This window comes from Haliaeetus albicilla, chromosome Z (assembly GCF_947461875.1).
Source record: "Haliaeetus albicilla chromosome Z, bHalAlb1.1, whole genome shotgun sequence".
NCBI lineage: Eukaryota > Metazoa > Chordata > Aves > Accipitriformes > Accipitridae > Haliaeetus > Haliaeetus albicilla.
Genome location: NC_091516.1, coordinates 69962404 through 69985791, shown reverse-complemented (window position 1 = coordinate 69985791; position 23388 = coordinate 69962404). Strand labels below are relative to the sequence as shown.

Below are 23388 nucleotides of genomic sequence, written 5' to 3'. Positions count from 1 at the left end.
GAAGATACAATAAGGCAGATGGTTGTTTATAAAGCACTTGCAAGTTGCTGCAATTCAAAGAATGGTACTAATTGTTAAAAAGAAGACAAAAATTGGAGTAGGGGGAGTGTTTCAATGAGTTAATCATGAGCTTTTTAAAAATAAAACCTTCAGCAGCTTTAGTTCAATTAGAACCATTCTTGTCATCCTGGGTTTATATGCAAAAGTTTAGACTCTCAGTTCTTAATAAACTTTTGTACCAACCGTTTTCATGTAGCTGAAATTAAAAATACAACTAATCCACCTTTTATCTAAATGTATCCATTCCCTTCTTTCTCCTTTTTCTTGTTGGGAAAAAAAACCCAAGATTTATTGCACAGTAGAATAATTGGATTATCATTGGTCTTATTAATCATTCCTACTTAAAAACAATGAATAGAGTAGTGAACTCCAAAATCGGTGGAGAGTTTGCAGCAAGGAAGTAAGATGGGATATAGTAGGCTTATTTTTTGTTAAAGAAGTGGTGAAAAAAAACTGGCTTTTGCCAGCTAGGTGACTGGAAACAAATCTATTTAAGCAATGCTTAGGCAGAATACAAATCAGCATATGTGATGAAACCAGTTGGTTTACCTTTGTCTTGTGAATGTTCAGTTCTTGTTTCCATCCGTGATATTAGAAGTTTCTGTGAAAGGCAAAGTATTTTCCTACTGTTACAGCAGGAGTTTTTTGTAAACCAGAGATATGTAGATTACAGCTTTCATCAAGCAACCCTTTTAAAATATGTTTATTTTACCTCAGTTGCAGAACTCTGGAAGAGTTAGTTCTCTTTCACAGGATTTTCAGCTTTTCCAAGATAAAGAATTTAACACTATCTGTGTTTTCAACAAGAGACCTATATCTTTCAGTTTTCTGGGAATATTTTTATTAAAATTCAGCCGAATAGTGATATTTTTTAATAAAGCTGTATCAGCTGTGTCAGTCCTTAATAGGAGTAATTTGAAAGGAAAAAAATTCAATTATAAATCAATAGAGCGTTGTATTTCTGTATGTGCAAACAACCTAAAATTACTTTAAGATGCTCCAGCTGCTCAATTCATTAACTCAATCACAACTGAATTTTGGTATCTGTTATCTTCTGTTGATCACTGCAAGCAGAAATACCCAGTTAGCATGCCTGAAGCTGTTAGATGCAGTTACGACTATTAAGGAAGATCAGTTCAATAGGTTGCTTACTTAGGATTTTGAGAGGCTTAATACGTAGTTATTCACCTTAACACATGCACTGTCTTGTCTGTAATGATTCAGGAAAGCATCATGCTCCTCCACAAATGGTGTCAATTCCTTCTCACATTCAGGGTTTCCAGATTTGCCTCTTGTGCTTTTTGGGTAGTTGCACCTCTTAACTCTTTCCAGCATATCTGCCAAATCCTTGAGTTCCTCTCTTGAGTGATACCCTATGTTGTTAGTGATAATATATGACAGATCTTTGAGGAGAAAAACAAAGAATTTTTCTCTTTTCACTGAATTAACTGGGGGTGGGGGGGTGTGTGCATATGTTTTTTGTCTTCTTTCCAGCAGTGTAAATTATATAGATGTTATGGTAGCTTTCTTTCACTTCACTGTAGATCTGACACACCATAACACGGGATGGAAGAAGTATGTGAAAATGTTTGTAATTTCTAGAGTCAGGAGTTCAGCTTCTGTCCTCATTTCCAGTATATATGGCTCTATTTTAAGTGGCTTTTTTAAGATAAAACTTGACATATTATCCATCCCAGTTGGAATACATGTGAGACTTTCACATAGAAGTACAAATAAATGTGTAAAATGTGTTTGAAAGTGGTTTTGTTAAGTTCTATAACCTGAACTTGTTATTAGACATGATTAATTTTTGTGCATTAGACATGTACTTTTGTCATGTGCTGATATTTAAGCAACAGTGGAAAATACTAAATGTAAGAAAAGGGGGTGTTTGTACATTGTAAGCTGCAGTTCTATGTGAGACATCTTTTTCAATATTGTGTGTACTTTTGCTTCCATGAAGTTGGTTAGAAAAATACAAAAAATATAAACGTAAATGAAAATTGGAGGCTGAGTATTTTATTTTCGTATAATATTGATATAACAGGCACAAAGAGAGTGTTACTGTAGTTGGTTGTGCCATCTGAAGGTTGTGACATAAATGAAAGAAGGAAGTTACTCATAGTTCATGAAGGTTGTAGGAAGGCAGGAGGTTCAAGCAAAAGAGAAAAATTTAGGACAGGTAACCAGAAGAAATTTTTTAATGGAATTACTTGGAAAGTGCTAAGCATTCTTACTGCTTGATCTTCAGGGGTTTGATACTCAATTTCCTCTATGCCATTAAATGTATCAAGATTGATTGTTACAGTTGATCTCAATTTTTCAAAAAACATGTTTGGTTTTTTGCCATTTTTGTTGAAACAACTTTTTAATCCTGCTTTACTTGATACTGTGGAAATGCACATCAAATTTTTTGAAGTGAACGTTTCTGTTGCTGTTAACTTACAGAGGCTTTCAACTTCTAAGTTAAAACAAATGTCGTTTTGTGTATTAGTTAAAAACCGGTATGAAACTGCAGGTAGCAATGCAGGTGGGGAATAATGCTAAAATAGCTGTCAGCAAAATAGAAATGATGAAACTCTAAGATAGGAATTGCTTTTGTTGTGGCAGAATGAAGTGTCAAAAGATGTCAGGACACAATGCTGATAGTTGCACAAGTTCTTCAAGGTTTTTCTTCAGCTTAGAACTTCATAGATCTTTCATTGAGGGAGGGATTTGGCATTTTTTTTTGCAGAAAGGGGATGCTTTTCACAGAAGTCAAACTGTTCACTGGAGAACAGTGTACTCGCCCTACCCAACACTCAGGAGATGCAAACTGAGCTCCTTCAGTGTGTGTACATCCATATACATATGTGTACAAATGTTGCTATTTCTGCGAGAGCAACTACCCTCAAAGTCAGCATGTGTAAAAGATCTGAATGGCCAGAATATCATTTAAATAAGTGGCCAAGATATAGCAGAACTCATGAATCCTTTTCCAGTATTACGGTGGTATGTCATTACGTTTGATAGGCTGAGGATTACAGCAGTCAGTGTAGGGAATGCACCTTTGGGGAGTTTCTGCCAGCCAAATGACTGGTAAGTATCACATGCGTTACTAAAACATAAATACAGTAAATATCACATGTGCTGTCTACCTGAATTAAGCGCAGAAGGACAGAAGCGAGTCTCTCTGTCATATGTATAAAATGTATGGACAAGATTGATCATTGTGATCCATACATGCTTGTACTTGTGAAGCTCATGCTGGCATGCACTATTATAGTAATGGCTAAGGACCATATTTTTCTGTTCTAGACGTTCATGTGGGCATAACAATGTCCCAGCAAAGGGCTACAAGAATTTACCTTGTGGCTAAACCCATTAATGTGAAAATGGGCAATGTTTTTTTTAGAATTTACCTCTTGATGTGTCTTATGAGAGAGATCTTTGTGAGGGATGAGGAAACCTACTTGGTTCGTCTTTAGAGCAGAGGCACACTCTCCCCAAGCAGTCAAAAATTATGCGTTCTAGAGTTCAGGACCATTAGATTGAACTCTTATGCCTTTATACCTGCAGGCAGGAGTTCAGCCATCTCCAGGAAAGCAGGGCTCCATCATGCCTAATAGTGACATGGGAAGACAAACGCTGTGTTGGAAGATAACTCCGAATGTCCCTCCTTCCTTCTTCTTCCCCCAGTTTTATATGCTGAGCATGACGTCCTATGGTCTGGAATATCCCTTGGGTCAGTTGGGGTCAGCTGTCCCGTCTGTGTCCCCTCCCAACTTCTTGTGCCTCCCCCAGCCTCCTTGTTGGTGTTGTGGGGTGAGGAGCAGAAAAGACCTTGTCTCTGTGCAAGCGCTGCTCACCAGTAATGAAAACATCTCTGTATTATCAACAGTTTCCAGCACAAATCCAAACCATAGCCCCATACTAGCTACTGGGAAGAAAATTAACTCTATGCCAGCCAAAACCAGCACAAGGTGGTATTGATATCTTGGGTATGTTTAGTGGTGGTACTGGTTATTATCTTAGAATCACAGAATAATTTTGGTTGCACCTCTCAGGATTCTGCAGTCAACTCCCCTGCTCAAAGCATGGCCAGCTTCAAAGTCACATCAGGCTGATCAATTAAAAAATTGCAGACTGCCTTTAAGCAGGAACACCCTAACAGTGAATGGTTGCTACAGAGATCTATCTGCGTACTCCGGTGGTGGAGCTCCCTGGTAGATGGGAGACCCAGGATGAAACTTGTTCCTGTGAGGTGTGAGTGAGATGACCATGGTAGGTGGGGCCAGGCTCATACAGCTGTGAAGCTGGCCTCTAAGGGAAAAAATGTGCTGGTTTCCAAGTTTTGTAAGGTGGTCGGAGGTAATGATTCACTGAAGTTTTGTGAAGTACAATATGAAAGCTTTGGAAGAAGCACCATGAATCTTACACAGCTGTTAACCGTTTGTTCGGGAATGGTACTGAATGTCAGACTGTTACGGTCAGGACGTGACATGACTCGGAGAAGAAAGAACAGTTGCTTGCTGTATCAAAGCTATGGTTCTGTCATGTGCTGCTGTTAGTATGGATCCTGCTGCCTGCTCCCAGATTCCTCTGTTATTCAAGGTTTCAGTTTGAGTGCATTTTGCCTTCCACCAGCTGATTTCTCAAGGCGCGTGTCATGATGCACTTGAAAAAGTATTACCTGATAGCATATATACCCCTGCTCAACCCCATTGTGTTTGGCAAAAGTGCACTTTAAGAGAGTGTGTGCCTTGAGATCAATTTATAATAGAAAAGGAAACAGCTTGTTTGATAACATGAGCTTGTACTCATAGCAGTCAGCTAGGAACAGAGCTCTCGTTTGTCCTGGGTTTCGATCTACTGTTCAGTTTACAGTGTCACGCCTCTTCTCACTGAAGTATTTTGGGAATGTCAGAGAGCATTGGATGCTGCTTTACTAGGGACCAGGTAAGGATTAATCATGAAGTGAGAGGTCTGATCAGTTCTTGCAGATGTCAACATAATTCAGTGCTCTTGGTCACCGTGATGTCTCATGTGGAAAAATATTTCCAGATGTGTGTGGTTGTAGGTAGATAAAATTCAAATAATTTTCACAGTGGATACATTGAAATCAGCTTGTGGAAATGATCAAGGTGCATATTGAGTTGCAAGTATATGGCTTCGAGTTTGATCGGTTCTACATCAGTAAGCTAAAACTACAAAGTAATAAAATAATACCATTAATATTTCCTTCTGGAACAAATTTTTCTTTGTACAGATACAGTATGATTGGATATTCCAAAGTAAATCTGTAAAATGGTTCGCTCATCTTTCTGTAAGACAATTCTGATCTCAGTTCACAGTGTGCCTAAGTTTTTAAAAATATCTTTTCTTCCACTGTCTTCTAGAAAGTTAGAATCTTTGGTGAAATGCTCACTATGGTCTTGTGTTTATAAGTTTCTTGGGCTTACCTTTCCACCTCTACAGGAAACCAGTTGAGGATATTGTCAGATGCATTAGCAAGCAGAATTCATTTGTCTGCAGTATTAAATGACCTACTAATAATTTTTGACATAAAAATAGCCTGTAACCCTGGAGACAATATGGGTAAAGTGAATAGAAATTAAGTAAATCATGAGGTGAATACAGGTCAGAAATGAAGGCTGATGCACATTTTTAGTACCGTTTCATAAAGATTTTTTTGGACAGGCTACATTCAGTAACAGAAAGGGTCCTAACTTAGATTGTAGTAACGTAATTTTGGGCTGATTTCCAGCGTTCAGGAATGCATATGTTCTTGATCCTTCATTACAACTCATAATTTTAGGAATATTGTGTTGGGAAAATAAGGCACATTAGCCAGCAGCACAAATAGCAGGAGAAGCCACAATATTCATTTCCCCTCAACCCAGCCAAAAACAGATTATTTGGCTGACTATCAAAAGGAGCAGCAGTAATTGTTTCCAGTATCAGTGGAGGCATTTTGCTGCTTAAAAAACCCAAAGCTTCCATTTCATTAACTCAAGAAAAGGCTTGGTCTCTGCCATCAATTAGGGGACAAAAATGGGATTCTCATGGCAAGCTGTGTGTTGCCGCCTGCCCATGCCTTGCTGTTGCCCATGAATTGCCGCAGGTGCTGCCAGGAGCTCCCAGTGCCTCTGCAGTAGTTGCTTGCCCTCTGCAGGTTCTGCTTCTCCTGGATGTAGGATCAGTCCACAGGAGCAGTTCCCCATGCCCGAGGCACGAATGCAGCAGGACCTCCTGTTGTGAGGGATGAAGCGCCCAGGAGCTCAATCATGTTGGACCCACCTTGTGAACACTGGCCAGAAGGTAGTCCCAGGTTTACAACTTAGTCTCTGTTTGTAAAGGAGAAAAATGGGAAGGGAAGGAGAAGCATGGAAAACAAGATTATAGGCAAACGGTAGATCGTAATGCGATGACTTGGCTTGTCATCCTGCTTGCTGCCAAACTCTGTAGTGACATGCTGGTCTCCTTCTGCCTCTTCTGTCTGGATTAGGCCTCGAGCAGAACAGAGGGGGAGCACCCATCAGCCTGTGTGCCCAGTGCCCAGGTTATTGACTGACAGTATCACTGGCGATGAAGACGCTCAGTCAGTATGTGGTCGCAGCACCGCATGTTGTATAGAGCAATAAATACGATTTTGTAGTTGATGGAGGGCAGGTCATCCTCAATGCAGATTGTCTGCTCTGTTCTCATGGCATAGAAATAATTGTACCAAATTCTCTTGTCATAGAACAAGTTGCTTTTAGGCAAAAATCTGTCTGATTCCTAATCTCACCTTTTCATTTTATTCTCTTGACTGTTACTTGTGTTCACTTTATTTTATCTGATACATGGTGAATTTAAAATGTCTTTCATGTGTCTTTCTATTTTATAATACCCTTTCACCGAACACAGAATGCTGCACAGAAGTCTGCAGGCTAGTGGCTGTGGTATAATTATAAATTGCACACAAGCATGCTGCTCACTGTTGTTGATGTCCATTTTCTTTGTCTGTATCTAGGTGATAAAACTGCCTACTTAACGTTTCTGTGAAATAGTATAAAAATTACAGAAACTGGATGTTAGGAAGAAGTTTCCTTTTCAGACAAAATTTTGATATCTTTGTTCAGTAGGAATTGTCATTACTTCCTACTTGGTATATTTGTTACTGATAACTACTGCATTGAACCACTTGTCTAATCAAACACGGCTATTCTTCCACATGCCCCATCCCTCCAAAAGAGCAAAGGATTCCATCACCCATACTTCCATTGGGAAATGGACAAACGCCAACATGAACCAGTCCTGGTCACATGGTTTATAAATGGACATGAGAATAGGCATTTGTGCAGTATTTTCTGGCTCAGGCTGTTTCATAGCTTCACAGACTTTTTAGAAAAAAACAGTTATTTAGTTGGACATGCTAAGTATTATACTGTTTTAAGGCAAAATTTCCACTAGAGCTTTTGAAATGTCCCATATGACAAGAAAAAAGGCTTTTCTTCTCACAATATTTGTATTCAGTAGAAAGTCAAAGACACAGCTAATATGTAAAGTTTGCATAAAATCATAAATTGTTGTGATCCTTCTTAATCACTGTCATGTTAAGCAATTTTATGTGTCATTGGACTGTATCTTGGTGGTTGGACTGAGAAAGATGTGATTCCTTCCCAAACAAAGTATGTAGGTAAAATTCATTAAAACACAGTAAATTGTAGTGTACAGAGCTTCACTATTAGCTCTTTTTCCTCTTCTCCCAGTACTTGTGCCCACATAGCTTAAAGTGAAGTACTACACTGATGTGCTGTCTTTGGACATGTGCATGCTGCATGATTGGCTACATTAGTTTTTCAGTCATAATTTCATAGGAAGAAAGGATCTGCTGTGGTTTTGGACATCATCGACATAAATATTCATGAGCAACTAACAATATCCTTACACACTGTCCTCTTACAGTAAGTGAAGTAGTATGGGCTATGAAGTTTATTTTATAAACCTCAGTTACCAAGAATGTTTCTTCCTCACAGGATTGTTTTAAAAATGAAGTGGAAAAAACCACATAAATTAACCTTTCCAAATATGATTTAATGAAGACATTTTAAATAATAATTTATTTCATTGTTGAATTAAATGGTTTCCTGTATTTTCCACAAGAGCAAAAGTGTCAGGTTTTTACTTGTCACATATGAAGCAATCTTCCTTACCCCTTAGTCGAAAGTTCTCCTGGCATTTGCCGTACCTGGAGTTTTTTGTGGTTTGCTCGCTCTTTGAGTTTGTTTGCCAGCAGAACACAAGGCTAGGTTAGATAGGCTCAATCATGTGGACTAGAAAAAGGAAATCTTTTCTTGAGAAACAGTGAGGAAAAAGAATAGAAAAAGGTTCATCAATGTCCAAGGTGTTTTCTTAACCTTCAGCTTGATACCCCCAGAAGAGACGGTGCCTTCAGGGCAGGTTTTTCTCTCCTTAAGGGGAAGTTTCTTTCAGACTGCTAGGTATCATAACCATAGACTAGAAAAGCAGAAAGAAAGCTAGCCATTTCTCTTAGAAGTTAACTGCAGGCTTTTGTCAGTTACTCAAAGCAAGTGAGGGTCCTGAGTTTGCCCCTTAAGTATGCGATGAGTTAATGACCCCGGTTCAATCTATTTGGTTTACTTGACCTAGTAAAAAGAGGTGCAGGTATTACTTAATAGTGAAACTATGAACATTTTTGTGTTTTGTGTCCTGAGGGTATCAACTACTAATTGTGCCAAGAAAAGAAAAAAATAAATACTGCTAATCGTCAGTGCCATGGCCCTTTTCAGCGAAATTTATGTAAATCAAATTTATTTTGACCCACTACTCTTCTGGAGCGTGGTGGCAAAATGGTTAAGACATCTTGCTATGGAAAGAAGGTGTTAATTTGAGTTCTGCTCTGGATTTACATAAAATTAAGCCTTCAGTCCATCTGTGAATATTTATCTGGTCATTTCTGCTGAGAAATCAAAGGTGGCAAAATGAGATGCTTGACACATCACTGACTTTTTTGTCTGTGGCTACAAAAGCTGGTATGCTTTAACTATGTTAATCTGATATGTCAGTTGGGTTTGGCATGGATTTTTAACCTTTCAAAACTGCATAGCACCACCTCTCCACCTAAACTATATTTTTTTCATTAATAGTTGGAATAATCAAAACTGCTACTGCTCTTTCTTCCAGATCCCTTTTCATAACTCGTCTCTAATATGAAATTTAGAGGTAATAATCCTAAGTTTTAGTTCTTGAATTGGAATATTAAAACATGCTCATAAGCCTCATTATATTGTTCCTCTGTTACTCTTTTGGGCTTTTTTTAGTTTCCTTCTTTGTTTTGCAACCTTTTCATCCTTTTGTTTCTTATCTCAGCTTGGAGATAGAGGTCATGCTTTCTGCTGATGTTTAATTGCTTATAGCACAAGGTGCTTGATTGAAGCCTCTGCTTGGTACTAATACATATATATGTATATGTATGCATATTTTAAAAGAATTCAGAATTTTCAGAAGATGGGTTATGTAATTAAGCCATTTCTGAAGCCAAATAATTGTCAAGCGATTTCTAAAATGAGAGATGCTTTCTTAAAAAGGAAAAAAAGAAAAACAAAAAATAAACCAACAGGTGTCAGCAAAGACCATGTAACAAAACATTGGGTCAAATCACATCAACAGTATATGCTGCCTTCATGACAAATCCCTGTTGTTTTTCATTTAATTCTCTCAAAAGATCTTGAGATCCTATTTGTGATCAGTCAACTCAGAATCCAGAATATCACACCCATGTGTTAAGATTGAATTGAATTGCTTTCAGTAGAAAACGCAAGAAATCCCTTAGAGGTAATGTCAATTCCATCTTAATGAATTGTTCTCCCACACTATAATCCAAGTGAGGTCTTTTGTGGATTTTTAAAATGCCATTGATTCCCTCCCACACATCCCCTTAGCTTGCAGTGAACAGGGCCTTTAGAAAGTCCATTCAGCTTTTAGGATTTTTTGTTCTGGCATGGTGATGGTGGATTTTTTTGTTTGTGCCAGTTCTTAGGTAAGTCTGCGTCCAAAAGCAGTATGTCAAAAAGTTCCTTTGCATCTCTCATTGTTACTTATTGGCAGGTTTGTCACTTGAGGGTCAAAATAAAGCTCATTCAACCAAGGCTGTGGCAGCCACAGTAGCAAGCCTCGGGTCAGTCCCACCACTTGAGATTTGCCGCAGGGCAGTCAGTTGGAATTCATTTTGCATTTGTTTCACTGAACATTGTTGTTCTTACACTGCGAAGAGGAAGAAGTTGTGGGTAGACTACTGTTTGTTATAAGGATTGTTTCCTGCTCGTGCTCATTTTCTCTTTTTGTGTTAAAGTGCTTATTACCAATGAGGAGACAAATCTTATAAAACAAGAAAATCCATTACTCATAATGGCATTGCTTCTAGTGGTTTATACTTGTTTATTTTTAAGATTAGTGATAAAACCTCCAACCTGTGTACACTGCCTTGAAGTTCTTAGAAAATACTAGTAGTGCTGAGGGGCTTAATCTCTTAGGCTGAATTTAAATTATTTGAAAATAGTATCCTTTCTATGCCTGTGAAAGATCCATTTCTTGAGAAAGTTAGATTCAAGAGGTTGTAACCTGTTATGTCAGGTCTGAATTGATAGTTGAAGGAATTTTAGAAGTCTGGGGAGCTGATGGTGAATCTCTTGCTGTACTGTGTGAAGTCAAGTCAAACATACTACTTTAGGAAAAAAAGAACACAAAGACAAATGAGGGTGATTTTGGTCTATATGTGGATTTGTCAGGCGAACTGGTAATGTTCAGCTGTTACACATTTTAAGTGCAGTTCTGTCACGGGGTGGGAATTGACAAGTGAACCTAAGGTTGAATTTTTTCTGCATTCTCTAAAGAAAAATAAAAAACCTTGCATTTTCCTTTACTTCAACTCAAAGCATAGCAAATTATGTCTGAGCGAGTTACTGTACAAGGTGGAGGTGTTCAGACTTCAGTGGCTTCTGAGCATGTCTTTTTCAGTAATATTTTAATTGTAATTTTTTCCCTTCTTTTTTTCTCTTTTTTTCTGTAATATATGTTTATGTGGGAAATTAAACTGAGGTTAACTCATAAGGTTAATAGAGGAATAATGAACTACTAATGACACTAATAATGTACTAACCCTTTTTATGATATGACTTATGAAAAACCAGGAAGTCAAGCAAGAAAGCAAGCACTATCGCGCCTATGTTTTATTAGCTACAATCTCCTTAATTTTAAATGCAATATCTATATCATTCGAGAAAATGTGGCCACTAATAAAAACCTACAAGCAAAATTATTGCCATTAGATTCTCCTACTCTCTGCACTTCCATGTAGTTTGAGAGCTGTCTTTAAAAATTAATGAGAACAAGTGATCTGATAAGGTGTTTAAGGAGTGTCGCTTCACAAGTTGACATCTTCAGAGGCAGAAGCCTCCTATCCACTGAGTAAGTGTATCATTGCCAACACATCTCACTCTTGATGGGAAGTAGCCTCTGTTAACTTTGAGAGAGTAGTTCTGTCTCCATTCGCTTTTAGTCCTTGGAGCAGTGAAAAGCAGTAACAAGAGTCGTAATGGTGGTGATGGGGTTCTGTTTGTGTTTTGAATAGCTGTGAATGAGGAACATGATGTGGGAAATCGCAGATCCATCCAGCTGGATCTGGTCCACCAGAAGAATGTATGTAACGAGTGATTTGCTCCATTTCCCTTTTTTCCCAGAAACCTGCTAGAAGTGTGTAGGAGCAGGCAATGATGTGGACAACTTGGATTAACAGCTTGCACTCCCTTATCCTTTCTCCAAGGTCTTGTAATCCGTCCTCCATCACGTGAGTGGTTGAAATGTCAACTGCTCACATGCGCTTTATCCTTTGTCATGTCACATGTTCTTAATTCTCTATCATGTGTTAACCATACACCAGCCATTTGACAGGGTTGTTGGCGTTTTGGTCATGAGGGATGCGCATATGGGAGAAGAGAGGGACATGTGGCGTTTGATTGTCTTCAAAGAGACTTTGTGGTTTGCGCTAACTGAAGCGTTCCTCACATCTGTTGTGAATCCATGAACGTTTGTTGCGTGGTAATGATTTCCAGTGACTACCGATAGGTGCCGGTTTAGAAGCGAAAGGCCACAAATCACACGGGCCTATGCCATTTCCTTAAATTGTTTTTAGCAGAGAATTCACTCTTGAGAAAACATTTTGCAAGTTTGAGTAGTTTACTTTGTCTTTTTCTTTTTTTTCCTTCTGCAGTAGGTTTGCTGTTCTGTTCGTGTACATATTCTAGTGGTAGGTGGAGTTACCCATGGTTGGTTTTGAAAGTGGGAGCACTCTCAGGGGAAAAAAAGAGAATTCAGAGGGCTTGGGTTGTAAAGCACAGCAGGAGCTGGGGGACTCGATGAGCAAGGCTCAGTGCACTTCACTGCATCCCAGCATGGTTTTTGATGTGGTATGTACTGAATCAGCTCTTCTGGATTAGGATGTAGGTGTTATGAAACAAGTCATTGAGTTGTGATCTGTTGTCTGTATACCTGGCTATCTCTGTTACAAAAAAGTTCACCAGTGGGTCAGCTGCAGTTCTGTTCTTCCTCTTGTGTGCCAGGCTGGTTCTTGACCTTTTTGATATGTGTTATAAGGCTTCTTTCAGTTTCTTACAGACTTAAAATTGGGGTATATTATTTTAAACTGAGTTATTTTGGAGTTGCCTCCTTGCTTTGTGAGTGTGCTTTTGGTTGTCCTCTTTTCCAGGCTTTTGCTGTTTAAAGACCTTCAATACTTAGTGCATTGAAGAGTCTCTTTGGTATTTGTCTCCACTTACCATGTTGAGGCTTCAGTACCTTCAGGACTTTAACTTTTTTAACTTTAACTTTAAACATATTGGTCTCGATGGCTCTTAGTCTTTAATTTCTCCTTTCACATAGTTGTATGCAGGTATTGATCTTTTGATCGTGTCGCTTCAGGATGGTGTATTGCAAAGACTTTACAAATTATGCTGCTAACAGAATTTTTCAATGCTTTCTGGTAATTGAAAACAGTCCTGAAGAAAGTCCTCTATATGAACAATATAATCTTAAAAGAACACAAGTCATATGAAGCCAGGACCTTGCCAATGACTGTGTACTACAGTTATGTGTACCAGAACTATGTTTCCACCTGGAGTTTCAGTTTTGCTCTGCAGACTGTGTGCAGCATTATAGTCTTGGCCACCATTGTGCAGAATATTTAGCAGTGCAAGGGTAAAATCTCAACTCTGTCATAAGATAATGTACTTCTCTTTTCTTTCTGTGGTCTTCTCTGTCTCTATCCTTTTTGCTAGCCATCCAAGTCATCAAATTTAATTTCTCTATAATTAAAATAGGTTATGTTCCGGATCCATATGAAGGATCACTGTTCATGATATAAGTCTATCCCCCAATTATCTATAAGACTATTGAACTTTGCAGATGTCATATTTGGGGCCACTAGCACTTTGAAAAGGTACTTCTGGAGGTATTCACACTGTTAATGTCCATCATAAGTCAGAAGACTGACTGTTTTAAGCTCCTCAGAAGGGCAGTTGTGAGCACTGAAGTTTGGTTCCTGTCCTGAACCATATGTATTACTGCTCTCAACCTTGTCCACAGTAGGTGAATGAAAACTATAACAAGGAAATGGTAGCAGAGATTACGTACTCGTGTTTTTAATATGCCCAGGATAATCCACTGTTTTTACTGTTCAGGACATGTTCTGCTCGGCTGTGGTCCCTGCTATCATCAGCCTGCCTTCATTCTGGAAATTTTTCTAGTCTGACAAAAGTAAGAAAAGCTGTGACTTCATTTAAGGCGGAAGATCCTCAAGCTTATAGGAGGCAGGACACTGGCTCCTCAGCTGGCTGGGAGCAAATTGAAGTATAAGCCATTTAGTTCCTTTCCAAAGAGGACCAGTCTATGCTGGGAAGAAAGTTTCTTCTGTCCTACAGTTTGAATACAACCTTTTTGTGGGATGGAAGTGTTAGGCTAAGTACCTTTTTGTGGTTGGAAAGGATTTCTCCCTTGCTATCAGAATAGGGGATGAGAGGCATGGAATTTTCTAGGGTTTGTGTTTGGGTTTTTTTTCCCCAGTTCTCAGAGCAGGCAATAAGAACACCTTGATACTGCTTAGTTCAGATACTTACCCTATTTGGGATGTGTTTTCCTAATAGGCTGCACTTGGAAGTGTATAAAGAGCAGAGATACTGTAAAATGGGGTTGAAGTTTCCATTGTCTCATACAAGAAGTGCAACACTACCATTTTTTTTCCATTCATCTGGCAATTAATTTCATACACTCTGGGCAAGCCTTACTATTGGTTCTTTTTCCTTTCCCATCTCAGACATGGTGCTGCCTGCTCACCAGCAACCTTATTACCTTGAATTACAACGCAGCGTACTGCTTAAGTGTTGGTACACCTTATGAGTTGCAAGAGCCATAGAAAAAGCATAAATATCCCAGGTTAGTATGAATAACATGAGTAGAAGTCTCTAGCAAGTGTCACAGTTTGCCTTGAGAATGGCTTGTACTGGACAATTTGTTGCGTGATAGTTCCAGATGAGTTATTAACACTGGACTGGATTGAACAGCCTTTGTCACTAAGTACCTGTGGTCATGAGCAACCATATGACCGATGATTAGTCCAGGAGAGTTCATGGAGTGTAACCATACTCACCTTCTCATGCTAGAAGTCACAAGACACTTCTCAACATCCTGCAATGGTTTTCTGATCTTAAAGATAAAATACCAGCATACGCAAGTTAATACTACTACTAAAAGAAGTTGTGGCTATTTAAATTGTATAGATTTGTAATAGTAAGTCTAACTAGTGCTATATAAATAAAATGGCACAGTTCCCTTCTCTTTTTAATGCCTACAGAAAAGGTATTTTAAGAGTTAATTTTTCAAAATTACAGATCAGCCATAAAATCACAAGAAGTAAATAAAAGCATAAAATTCCAAATGTAATGTTGGATTTGTAGCATTTTCAGTACTTGCAGCCATATTCCTAGGTCAGACAGAATGGTGCTAGATTTTCCAGGCACATCCATGCTAAGTGCAGGAAACCTGGCCATTATGATGATGTTTTCAACTCTGGGAAATTTGGGGCTTTGATGCTACTTCAAGATATCTTGTGTATCACCTTCCATCCTTTAAAGCTGACAGCATATGAGCCATTGCTAGGATATCCCTGAACTTGTTGATCTTCTGCTGCCAAAAAAACCCTCCTGTGGTCTTAAACTGGGGAAGTTTATGGCAGTTTTTCCTCAAGTCTGTCTGGGCCGTGGAGACCATCCAGGTGCTGAGCTGCCTGAGGATCATAATCTCACACTTTGCATCCAAGCCTCCAACCCACTATATCTTTCTTCATGTTTACTCTTATTAAAAGCTTTCATTAGGTTAAGTCTTTGCTATACCAGAATGCTCTACTGATTTAACAGTCCAATTTTTAAGGCTGATATTGCTTTTTATTTTATTAGAGTAGTGCATAAAGAGCCAGTTCGGATCACAGCCCCATTGAGCCAGGCTGTGGAAAAAATGAGGCAAGGTTTACTTCTGCCCTGAAGACATCACAGTCTAAATAGATGAGAGAGAATAGAAGAAATAGATACAAACACATAGCTGCAAAAAGGGGTAGATTTTTGCAAGTGGTGTCTAAAATACATTTGCTTCATAGCAATTTTTTTATCTTCTGAGTGTTCTTTTAGTGGTTTTGATGGTTAGTAGATGCCTGGATTTAGAGTGAAAAATAAAATTTCTATGTTTGAGGCCATATTATCATTATACTCATTTTAATGTCTGTACAACATCGGCATCTGAGACTGCAGGAACTTAACTGCTTTACTTGTTGGCATTACACTGAAGTTGATTTCGGTGAACCATAAAAAGTTTGGCCCTGAAGGTAAAATTACACTGTATGCATGTTCCTAACATACTGCTTTGGGGATAAACATGTCTTAAATCAACTCATCGCTCCCAGCTAAATTCCTTCTCCAAATGCAGTTTCCCTGTAGATAGTAATGTTCAGTAAGACTGATTTTCTTTAAAACCATAAAGTTTTTTGAACATAATTCTATCAATAAACATATTTGAGCAGGGTAGCAAAGAATTCACATAATCCTAATAAAGATTTGGGGTTTTTGTGAAAGGAAGGGAGGGGCACGTGCCAACATTTTTAATTAGCTTTCATCAGTACCTCTAATTTGTTCGAATGTGTTCCAAACGTTTGCATATTGTGTTTGCTCACATGTACATAATGAAAACTTTTGGACTTCATTGAAACTTTATTTGGTAATTGTGCATTTGGAAAATTAAAATTGAAGTTTATGATACCCTGGCTCCTACTTGCTCAGTTCATAGTGTGTTGTTAAGATGCCATCACTTGAGAGCTTTGTTACAGCGACGTTTCTGTTGTGGCTTAATATGCTGTGGGTTCAGATGGCTGTAATTGTGGCCTTGAGGGGTTGGACTAAAGAATACCAGCTGGGTTTGTACCCAGATATTCTTGGATTAATATTTTGGGACTTAGATCTTGTCCTGTCTGGAATTTAAACATAATTCTCCAAGCTTTAAAGGGAAGGCAAACACCATTTGAGGCTCTTAATGAGCACTTTTTTTCCTCTTTAAGTTGCCTTTTTTTTCCTTTTTTTTTTTTCTTTTTTTAAACTCCTGTAGCCAGTGAAATCCAGGCAGTTACTTCCAAACTGTTTTTACAGCCCCATACGGACAAAGCGCTTTAGTTTGTTCCGCAGCTTAATTCCCAAATTAATAATAGTTAGAAAGTTCTTACATCTGCATCTCCATTTTTCTTAGAATATATAAGGGTAAAAAAAAATTTCCCTAGATATTAGGCAAGCCTTTGAAGTGTGAACAACTTTGTTACATTTGAGACGGCAAGTCTTTCCTTGCGACTAGGTTGATTTTTTTTTGGTTGCTCTTTGAAATAATTCCTTTTGTTTCAGGTCTAAAATTTCAATTTTATTTCTACATGGAGACAAGAGACTTAAACTCCCCCATAGTGGGGAATCAGTCAGGGTTTTTCTTCTATTTAGAAACCTTTGACCCATTCCTCTCCTGTTCAGTGAATAGAAACGGCAAGACAACTTGTGCTGAGGGTGACTACAGATCTGCTCTCCATGTAGCTCATGAAGTGAACCTGCAGGGAAGAGGGTTTCAGGAGTCCTGCTTATGGGAAAAAAATGCTTTTAAAGTATTTTTTTGCAAAAGAGAGCCTTTCTTGTACCCCTGAGTATATATTAATTGGTTATAATCCTTAGTTTTGAGGCACATAATTATTCACACAGCAGCACGTGATGGATTCACAGGTACAGTTACAATTTCTTTGTACTGGCAAGCAGCCTTTTCTGAGGGACAGAGAGGAACTTTTTGTGTAAAGCTTCAAGTTCTATCATTAGTTGTGTAGTAAAGGATTCAGATAAGTGGCAAAACATATACAAGTGCTTAGCAGTTTAACCAACTAGCTGTTAAGTGGTCTGCCTGGATATTTCATTACTGTAAGTGGTTTGATATCTATTTGCATTTCTTTTTCTTTTTTTTTTCTTCCAGATCATTACTAAATATGTTTATGAACTACTGCAAACGGAATGCCACTTGAAGAAAGTAACTCTCCCAGTAAGTATCTTTTTTTTTTTTTTTTTTTTTTCCCCCCCCTCCAAAGACGTAGTTTGTTTGGATCTGTAAAAATCATAGCCTGCAATCCAGTATTCAGATGTGCCAGGGGTCTGTGCAGGGCATTGTCTCAGGACACTGCCTTCGCATGCAGCATGGTGTGCATCTGAGATGTGGTTCCACCTCACTTCTCATGTGTTTCATTTCTCCAGCTGAGCCTTCCTTGCCTTACCAGACACCAGAATTTTCAAAATGTGGTAGTTTTTATAGAGAAATCATAAGCTTTTTGAAAAGTATTTGTGAATGTTTCAAGACCTCTACTGCTGGATGTAGAGAATGAATGTGCCTTTATAGGCAGAGGAATAAACTCAAACTGAGTTTCAGTAAACTACTCCCAAGTCTTTTTTTAAAACACACTTTTCCAGTAACTTGTAACATGTATGTAATATAAGGTGCTGCTGTTGTTTAGTGGAAATATTTGATCAGCCTTTGGATGAAGCACTCCCCAAAGAACACGTATGAGACTTTTTGTAAATACATGTGATACCATGATGATGTTAGGTATTTTTATATTATATACTGGAGAAAGTAGGGGAGACTATAGTGTGACAGCACTGAGTAGGTTTTCCGTCACTATCATAAAGGATTCTTACGGTGTTTGAGAAGCTTTTGCATTCCTGCTGTTCTCAGCCAGTCCTTCATATTCAGTCAGGGAGAACCCATGTGGGCTAAGGAAGGAAAAGGTCCTTTGCTTTAGCAGTTCTGTAACGTTTCACGCTTCCCATTATTTCTGTTCCCTAAGTGTTGTTCCGGTAATGTTTTGATAACCTGCCCAAACTACTCCAGGTTTCCCAGCCAGGCTTTGCCAGTTTTTCCTGGTCAGGGCAGAAGGAGCTGTGCCAGGAGCTCCATGGAGCAGTCGGAGGGCAAGCAGTTTCTCTCCTTCGCAGTCCCAGCCTACTAAACCACGTAGGCTATGCTGATGCCCCAAGACCCGAGAGTGCTTGAGAAAGCATTTCCCCACTTCAGATTTCCCTGTGTAGGCAGAGAAGAGGATTGGGTTCATCGTGGCAGTCTGCTGGTGCAGCGCTGGTCGTGATCTCTAACTTCTTTGCACAACCAGTTTTCTTCACTGCAGAAGTTTTGGTCCAAGGAGTTACTTCTGTGTACCAGGCAGGTGATGTGTCAAAAGACTTCTTCAAGCCATGTCACCCTCTCTCTGTAAAACCAGGAAGCTTTTAAGTGCCTGAATTTTGAGGCTATAGAACTTTCTTTGTCCTTTCTAGAAAGGAATATGCAAGTAAGTAATGCAGTGCTAAGGCTGATCTATTAGCTTCAAAAAATGAAGACAAACAAACTTGGAATAAGTATTACAACACCTCCATCACCTTTGTCACACACGTGGTGACTTGTCCACGTGGCTCTGAGATTTGGATGTCTGGCTTGGGAGAAGAATGGCCCTGTCTAGCTCCCACTGTTGAATTAATCTGTGTTTACTCTTATTTATAAATTAAGTACTGATGGAGTTTGTCAGTAGTACATTTAAGCTATTCTTAAATATGTTACTTCCAGCTTCTGCAAAGCGTCATAATTTAATTGCATTTTGGAGCAAAGAAAGAACTCAGAAAATATATGCAGCTGTTTAACTGTGAGCAGTGTGGAAAATTAGGCACAAGGTATGAGCACTGTTCTTTAGTAATAAGTATTATGCGTAGGAAGCCCTCACCACAGTCAAAGATAGGTTATGAAGAGGCCTACAAAAAAGAGAAAAATGAAACAATGCATATAGAAGCTGAAAAATTAAAGCTGTCTAAAGGCTATGTTTAAATCACCACTGACAGACTTCAAAATAACAACAGAAAAAACCTAGTTTAAACTAGTAAAGGAGAATAATAGAGGTAATAAGACAGCTTCTCTAGCAAGAGTAAGTCCTGTGCAAGTGAGGAAAATACAAAAGAGTATAAATGCTGGCAAGTTACATAAAAAATCAGAGTGAGATCACCCAAAACTGCATTTGAGGAGCTTGTTAACAGTTGTAAAGGCTAATGATAAAAGGGAGCTGATGAGGTTAATAGATGAGTGGCCTGCAAAAGCAATGCTCAGCTCAAATAAGAACAACTAACATGATTATTTCCAATTTATTTGTCCAGTTTCCACACTTTATTATTATTTTATTTTAAACGGGTTATAATTCTGAGGAACTGTCTGAAATGTGACATATCAGTAGAAGAGATCTTAGGACAAATTGATAGATCGCACAATAATCAAATTCCAGGATGAGATGGTTATTAAGCCAGGGTTCTATAAGAAGTCAAATAAGAAGCTTCAGAGCAACCAACTAGTATGTAACTTACTGCTGAAATCAGCTATTTTCATCAGAGAAACAGAAAAAGAGTAAATGCGATAGTCTTTGAAAGGCCTCCAGGAGTGATTCATAGTGATTCCTCTGTATCAGAAGGAAATAATATATTGGGGGAAAAGTCAGTATAGGTTTCTTTTTAAAAAACCTACTAGAATTCATTGAAGGAGTCAGAGATCGCATGAAAGAGAAAGATCTTGTCAGTAAAAGAGTACGTGGATTTCCAATAAGCTGTCAACGAGCTCACCAAATGCTTTTTAAAAGCATAGGAGGAGGGATTCCTCTTATGAGTCAATAATTTGTTAAAAGGGAAAAAAGGTATTAATATTTTAAAGATGAAATAATTTGTTCCTGGTGCAGTGTTATTAAGGCCTTCACTGACATAGTTGTAAATAAAAGGAAAAAAGAAACTAATAGAAGCTAACAAACTTTTCTGTTTTTTCTAAAATTATTTGGGATACTTAAATCTCAAGCTGATTGTGATGAGTTGGGGAATTATTTCATGATGCTGAATGATTGGATGATAAGATGACATGAGATTCAATTCTGGTAAATGTGAAATTATGGGGAAAATAACTCACTCTGTAAACACAATGGTGGCCTCTAAATGAGCTATTACTACTCAGGAAAGAGCTTGGAGAGATTGTGAATAGTTCTCTGAGAACATCAGTTAGTGCTCAATGGCAGTCAAAAACCCTCAAAGCAAATAGGATGTTAGGAATTATGAGGTGTTGAGAACAAAACAGAAAAACATCGTCATTCCACTCATTATGTGGGCCCTCATCTTGAACACTGCATGGAGTCTGGACACTATATCAAAAAGGATATGAAGAATTTAAAAAAAAAAATACAGAGGAGGGTTACAAGGATGATCACAGGCATGAAATGCTTTTCAGACAAAGAAAGATTAGACAAAGATTCTTCAGCTTGGAAAATAGATGACTGAGGAAGGAATATGACAAATCTATAAAATCATGAAAGGTGTAGAGAAGATGAATAGGGAATGGTTTTTCGCTTTTTTCATAATAGAGGAGCTAAGGGGCATCAAGTTTAAATTATCAGGCAGGAGATCTCTACTGAAAGAGAGGCAGTACTATTTCATATACGTCCCAATTATATTGTGGAACTCATTGCCACAGAATACTATCAAGGAGAAAGGTATAAATGTATTCAAAAAAACCATTTGACAATACTAAGGTGCAGTAGGTGCATTGAACTATTGTACATGCTTGTCCAGTTATAAACTGCCTCGGGAGGCTCCAAAGTTACTGGTTGCCAAAACCAGGGAAGAATGACTTTATAACCACTCTGTTCCTGTACTGTTCCCCCAAGCAATCAGGCAGTTGTCAGAAACAGGATCATGGGACCTTGATCTGACCACGATGGCTCTTCTTATGAATATGACGTTATTATATGAACATTTTGGAGGTGAATAAGAAAACATGTTTTTTCTGAACTTCGTCACAGGTGACAGACGGTGTGTCGGCCTTCTTTTTTCTGCAGCTGATGATGAAGTAGATAGTGTAATGATGTTCGAATATATGAAATGTGTTTCAGGACTGTGTTAAGTGGAGTACTTTTTTATTTTTTATTTTTTCAGCGTGATTTTAGTAGTGTACAGAAATGCTATGCTTCAAAGGTTTAGGATGACAGCATTTCATGTTCTCTCATCTTTCTTAATTTCAGCCTCATATGCAAAGTCCAACTTGCTGTCTTTATTTTGCTTTCCCAGGCAGCAGCTTCAGTTTTTGACACAATTGTTTGTAAATTTCTTTTCAGATATGAAAATAAGAGCAGTTTGGAAATCAGGAAAGCTCGCCCATTATTTTAGTATGTCAGCATCTCTGACAAGACATAAATCTGAACGTTTTTTCCTACACAGGGAGGCTGAGATGCATACTGCATTATTGTTACTGTGAAGTATTGTAGTTCTCTTAATGTTTAACATATACTACTGGACTTGAAAATTTAAATGAAGAGACTCACAGTCTGGGAGAAGCCGTGCAATTATTTCTTTTAAATTTCTCATTTTGTGCTCCATTGAAGGTTATATTATGAATATAAAGATGACTGCAATTTTTTTATCCAGATGAAGTCTTTGTATTTCTTTAGTTTTGATGGCATAATCAGTGATTGATCTTTGCTGTTCTTTAGGAGTTGAGGACAAATAGAGGGTGCTTCTGAATTAAATGCATCTTTAATGGCTTCTGGGAAGGCTTGAGATGTTAGTTTAAATAATTACTAATATGGGTTATTGACGATGGCACTGAAAAGTCTAACTTTGCAGAATCTTCTAACTTACCAATGCTTTGCTCTTTCACTACAGTAGGTAAAACTTCATTCAGTAGTTCTCTTGATCTACTAGACAGCCAGGAACTACTTTTCTTTGAGAAACAATGGTCTGTTATCTCCACTGCATGTTCCTTTTGGCTGTTTTGTTGCCAAAGTCCAGTCAATACTTGTCTTGTAAAAATTCCACTGATTTTAGGTTTGTTAAGTTAGTTGTGGTAATGGCCAAATGGTATTTAGCTGCTTATAATATTGATCAGCAGTTTTCATTTTTCACAATTTTGAGTGAAAAATTATAAATCAGGATATTCAATATTGTAAAGACTGTAACATAAGTGAGTTAGCGAGCTTTATGTAGAGCCGCATAACAGAAGACTTTCTTATCTTGCAAAGCAAATGAGCAGTTTTCTCTCTGCACCAGCTGCTCACAATTCTCACAATCTTTTTGAGTCTTTGCAGTTTCAGTTCCATTTATTTGCCATGTTTTTTCCTCCAGTCACAAGTTACACCTGTTTCACTTGTTTGCAGGCTCTAGGTTCATAATTTTTATTGTGTTTCTTAACTGGAATAAGAAAAATATTAGTGGATTTTTTTCCCCTTTAAAAAGTTAACATTCAATCTTAAACTTAAAAACTTCCAATGTACAAAATAAAAGACCCCTACAGCCTAGTCAGGTCTTGTGTATCTTGGGTTGGTAATGGCTAAGAACTGAAAATTAAGTCAATGTTGATGTGGTAACATGAATGTCAGTAAGATTAGATTTCAAGTATAGTTTGACTTTACCCTATGTATTCATAGCAGCTGTGCAAAATACTAACTAGTATGCTGTTGAAATACTCTGTAGGCTGGTACTACTGTATTAGGTGATAGCTCATTTGAGACAGAACTCAAAAGGAAAAAGTAATTCACTGTTTGAAAACCTTAAGAAAATCATAGTATCTGTAGAGCACATAACTCAGAGAATTCACCGTAACTGCATACATTCATAAACCTTAAGGTATAGTTTTGTGTTGGAAAAATAAATCTGAGAAAAGAAAAATGAA

General features: G+C 38.0%; 1 protein-coding gene across 12 annotated transcripts in view; it reads left to right on the top strand.

Annotated features, from left to right (window-relative positions):
• The window catches only part of ARB2A (ARB2 cotranscriptional regulator A), a 272845-nt gene that overhangs the window by 38600 nt on the left and 210857 nt on the right, over positions 1 to 23388 (top strand). For all 12 annotated transcript variants that reach the window (XM_069777136.1, XM_069777131.1, XM_069777134.1 and 9 more), the window contains one exon: positions 17635 to 17700. In XM_069777136.1, the coding sequence (XP_069633237.1) occupies positions 17635 to 17700 (66 nt within the window). The remainder of the gene's footprint in view (positions 1 to 17634; positions 17701 to 23388) is intronic.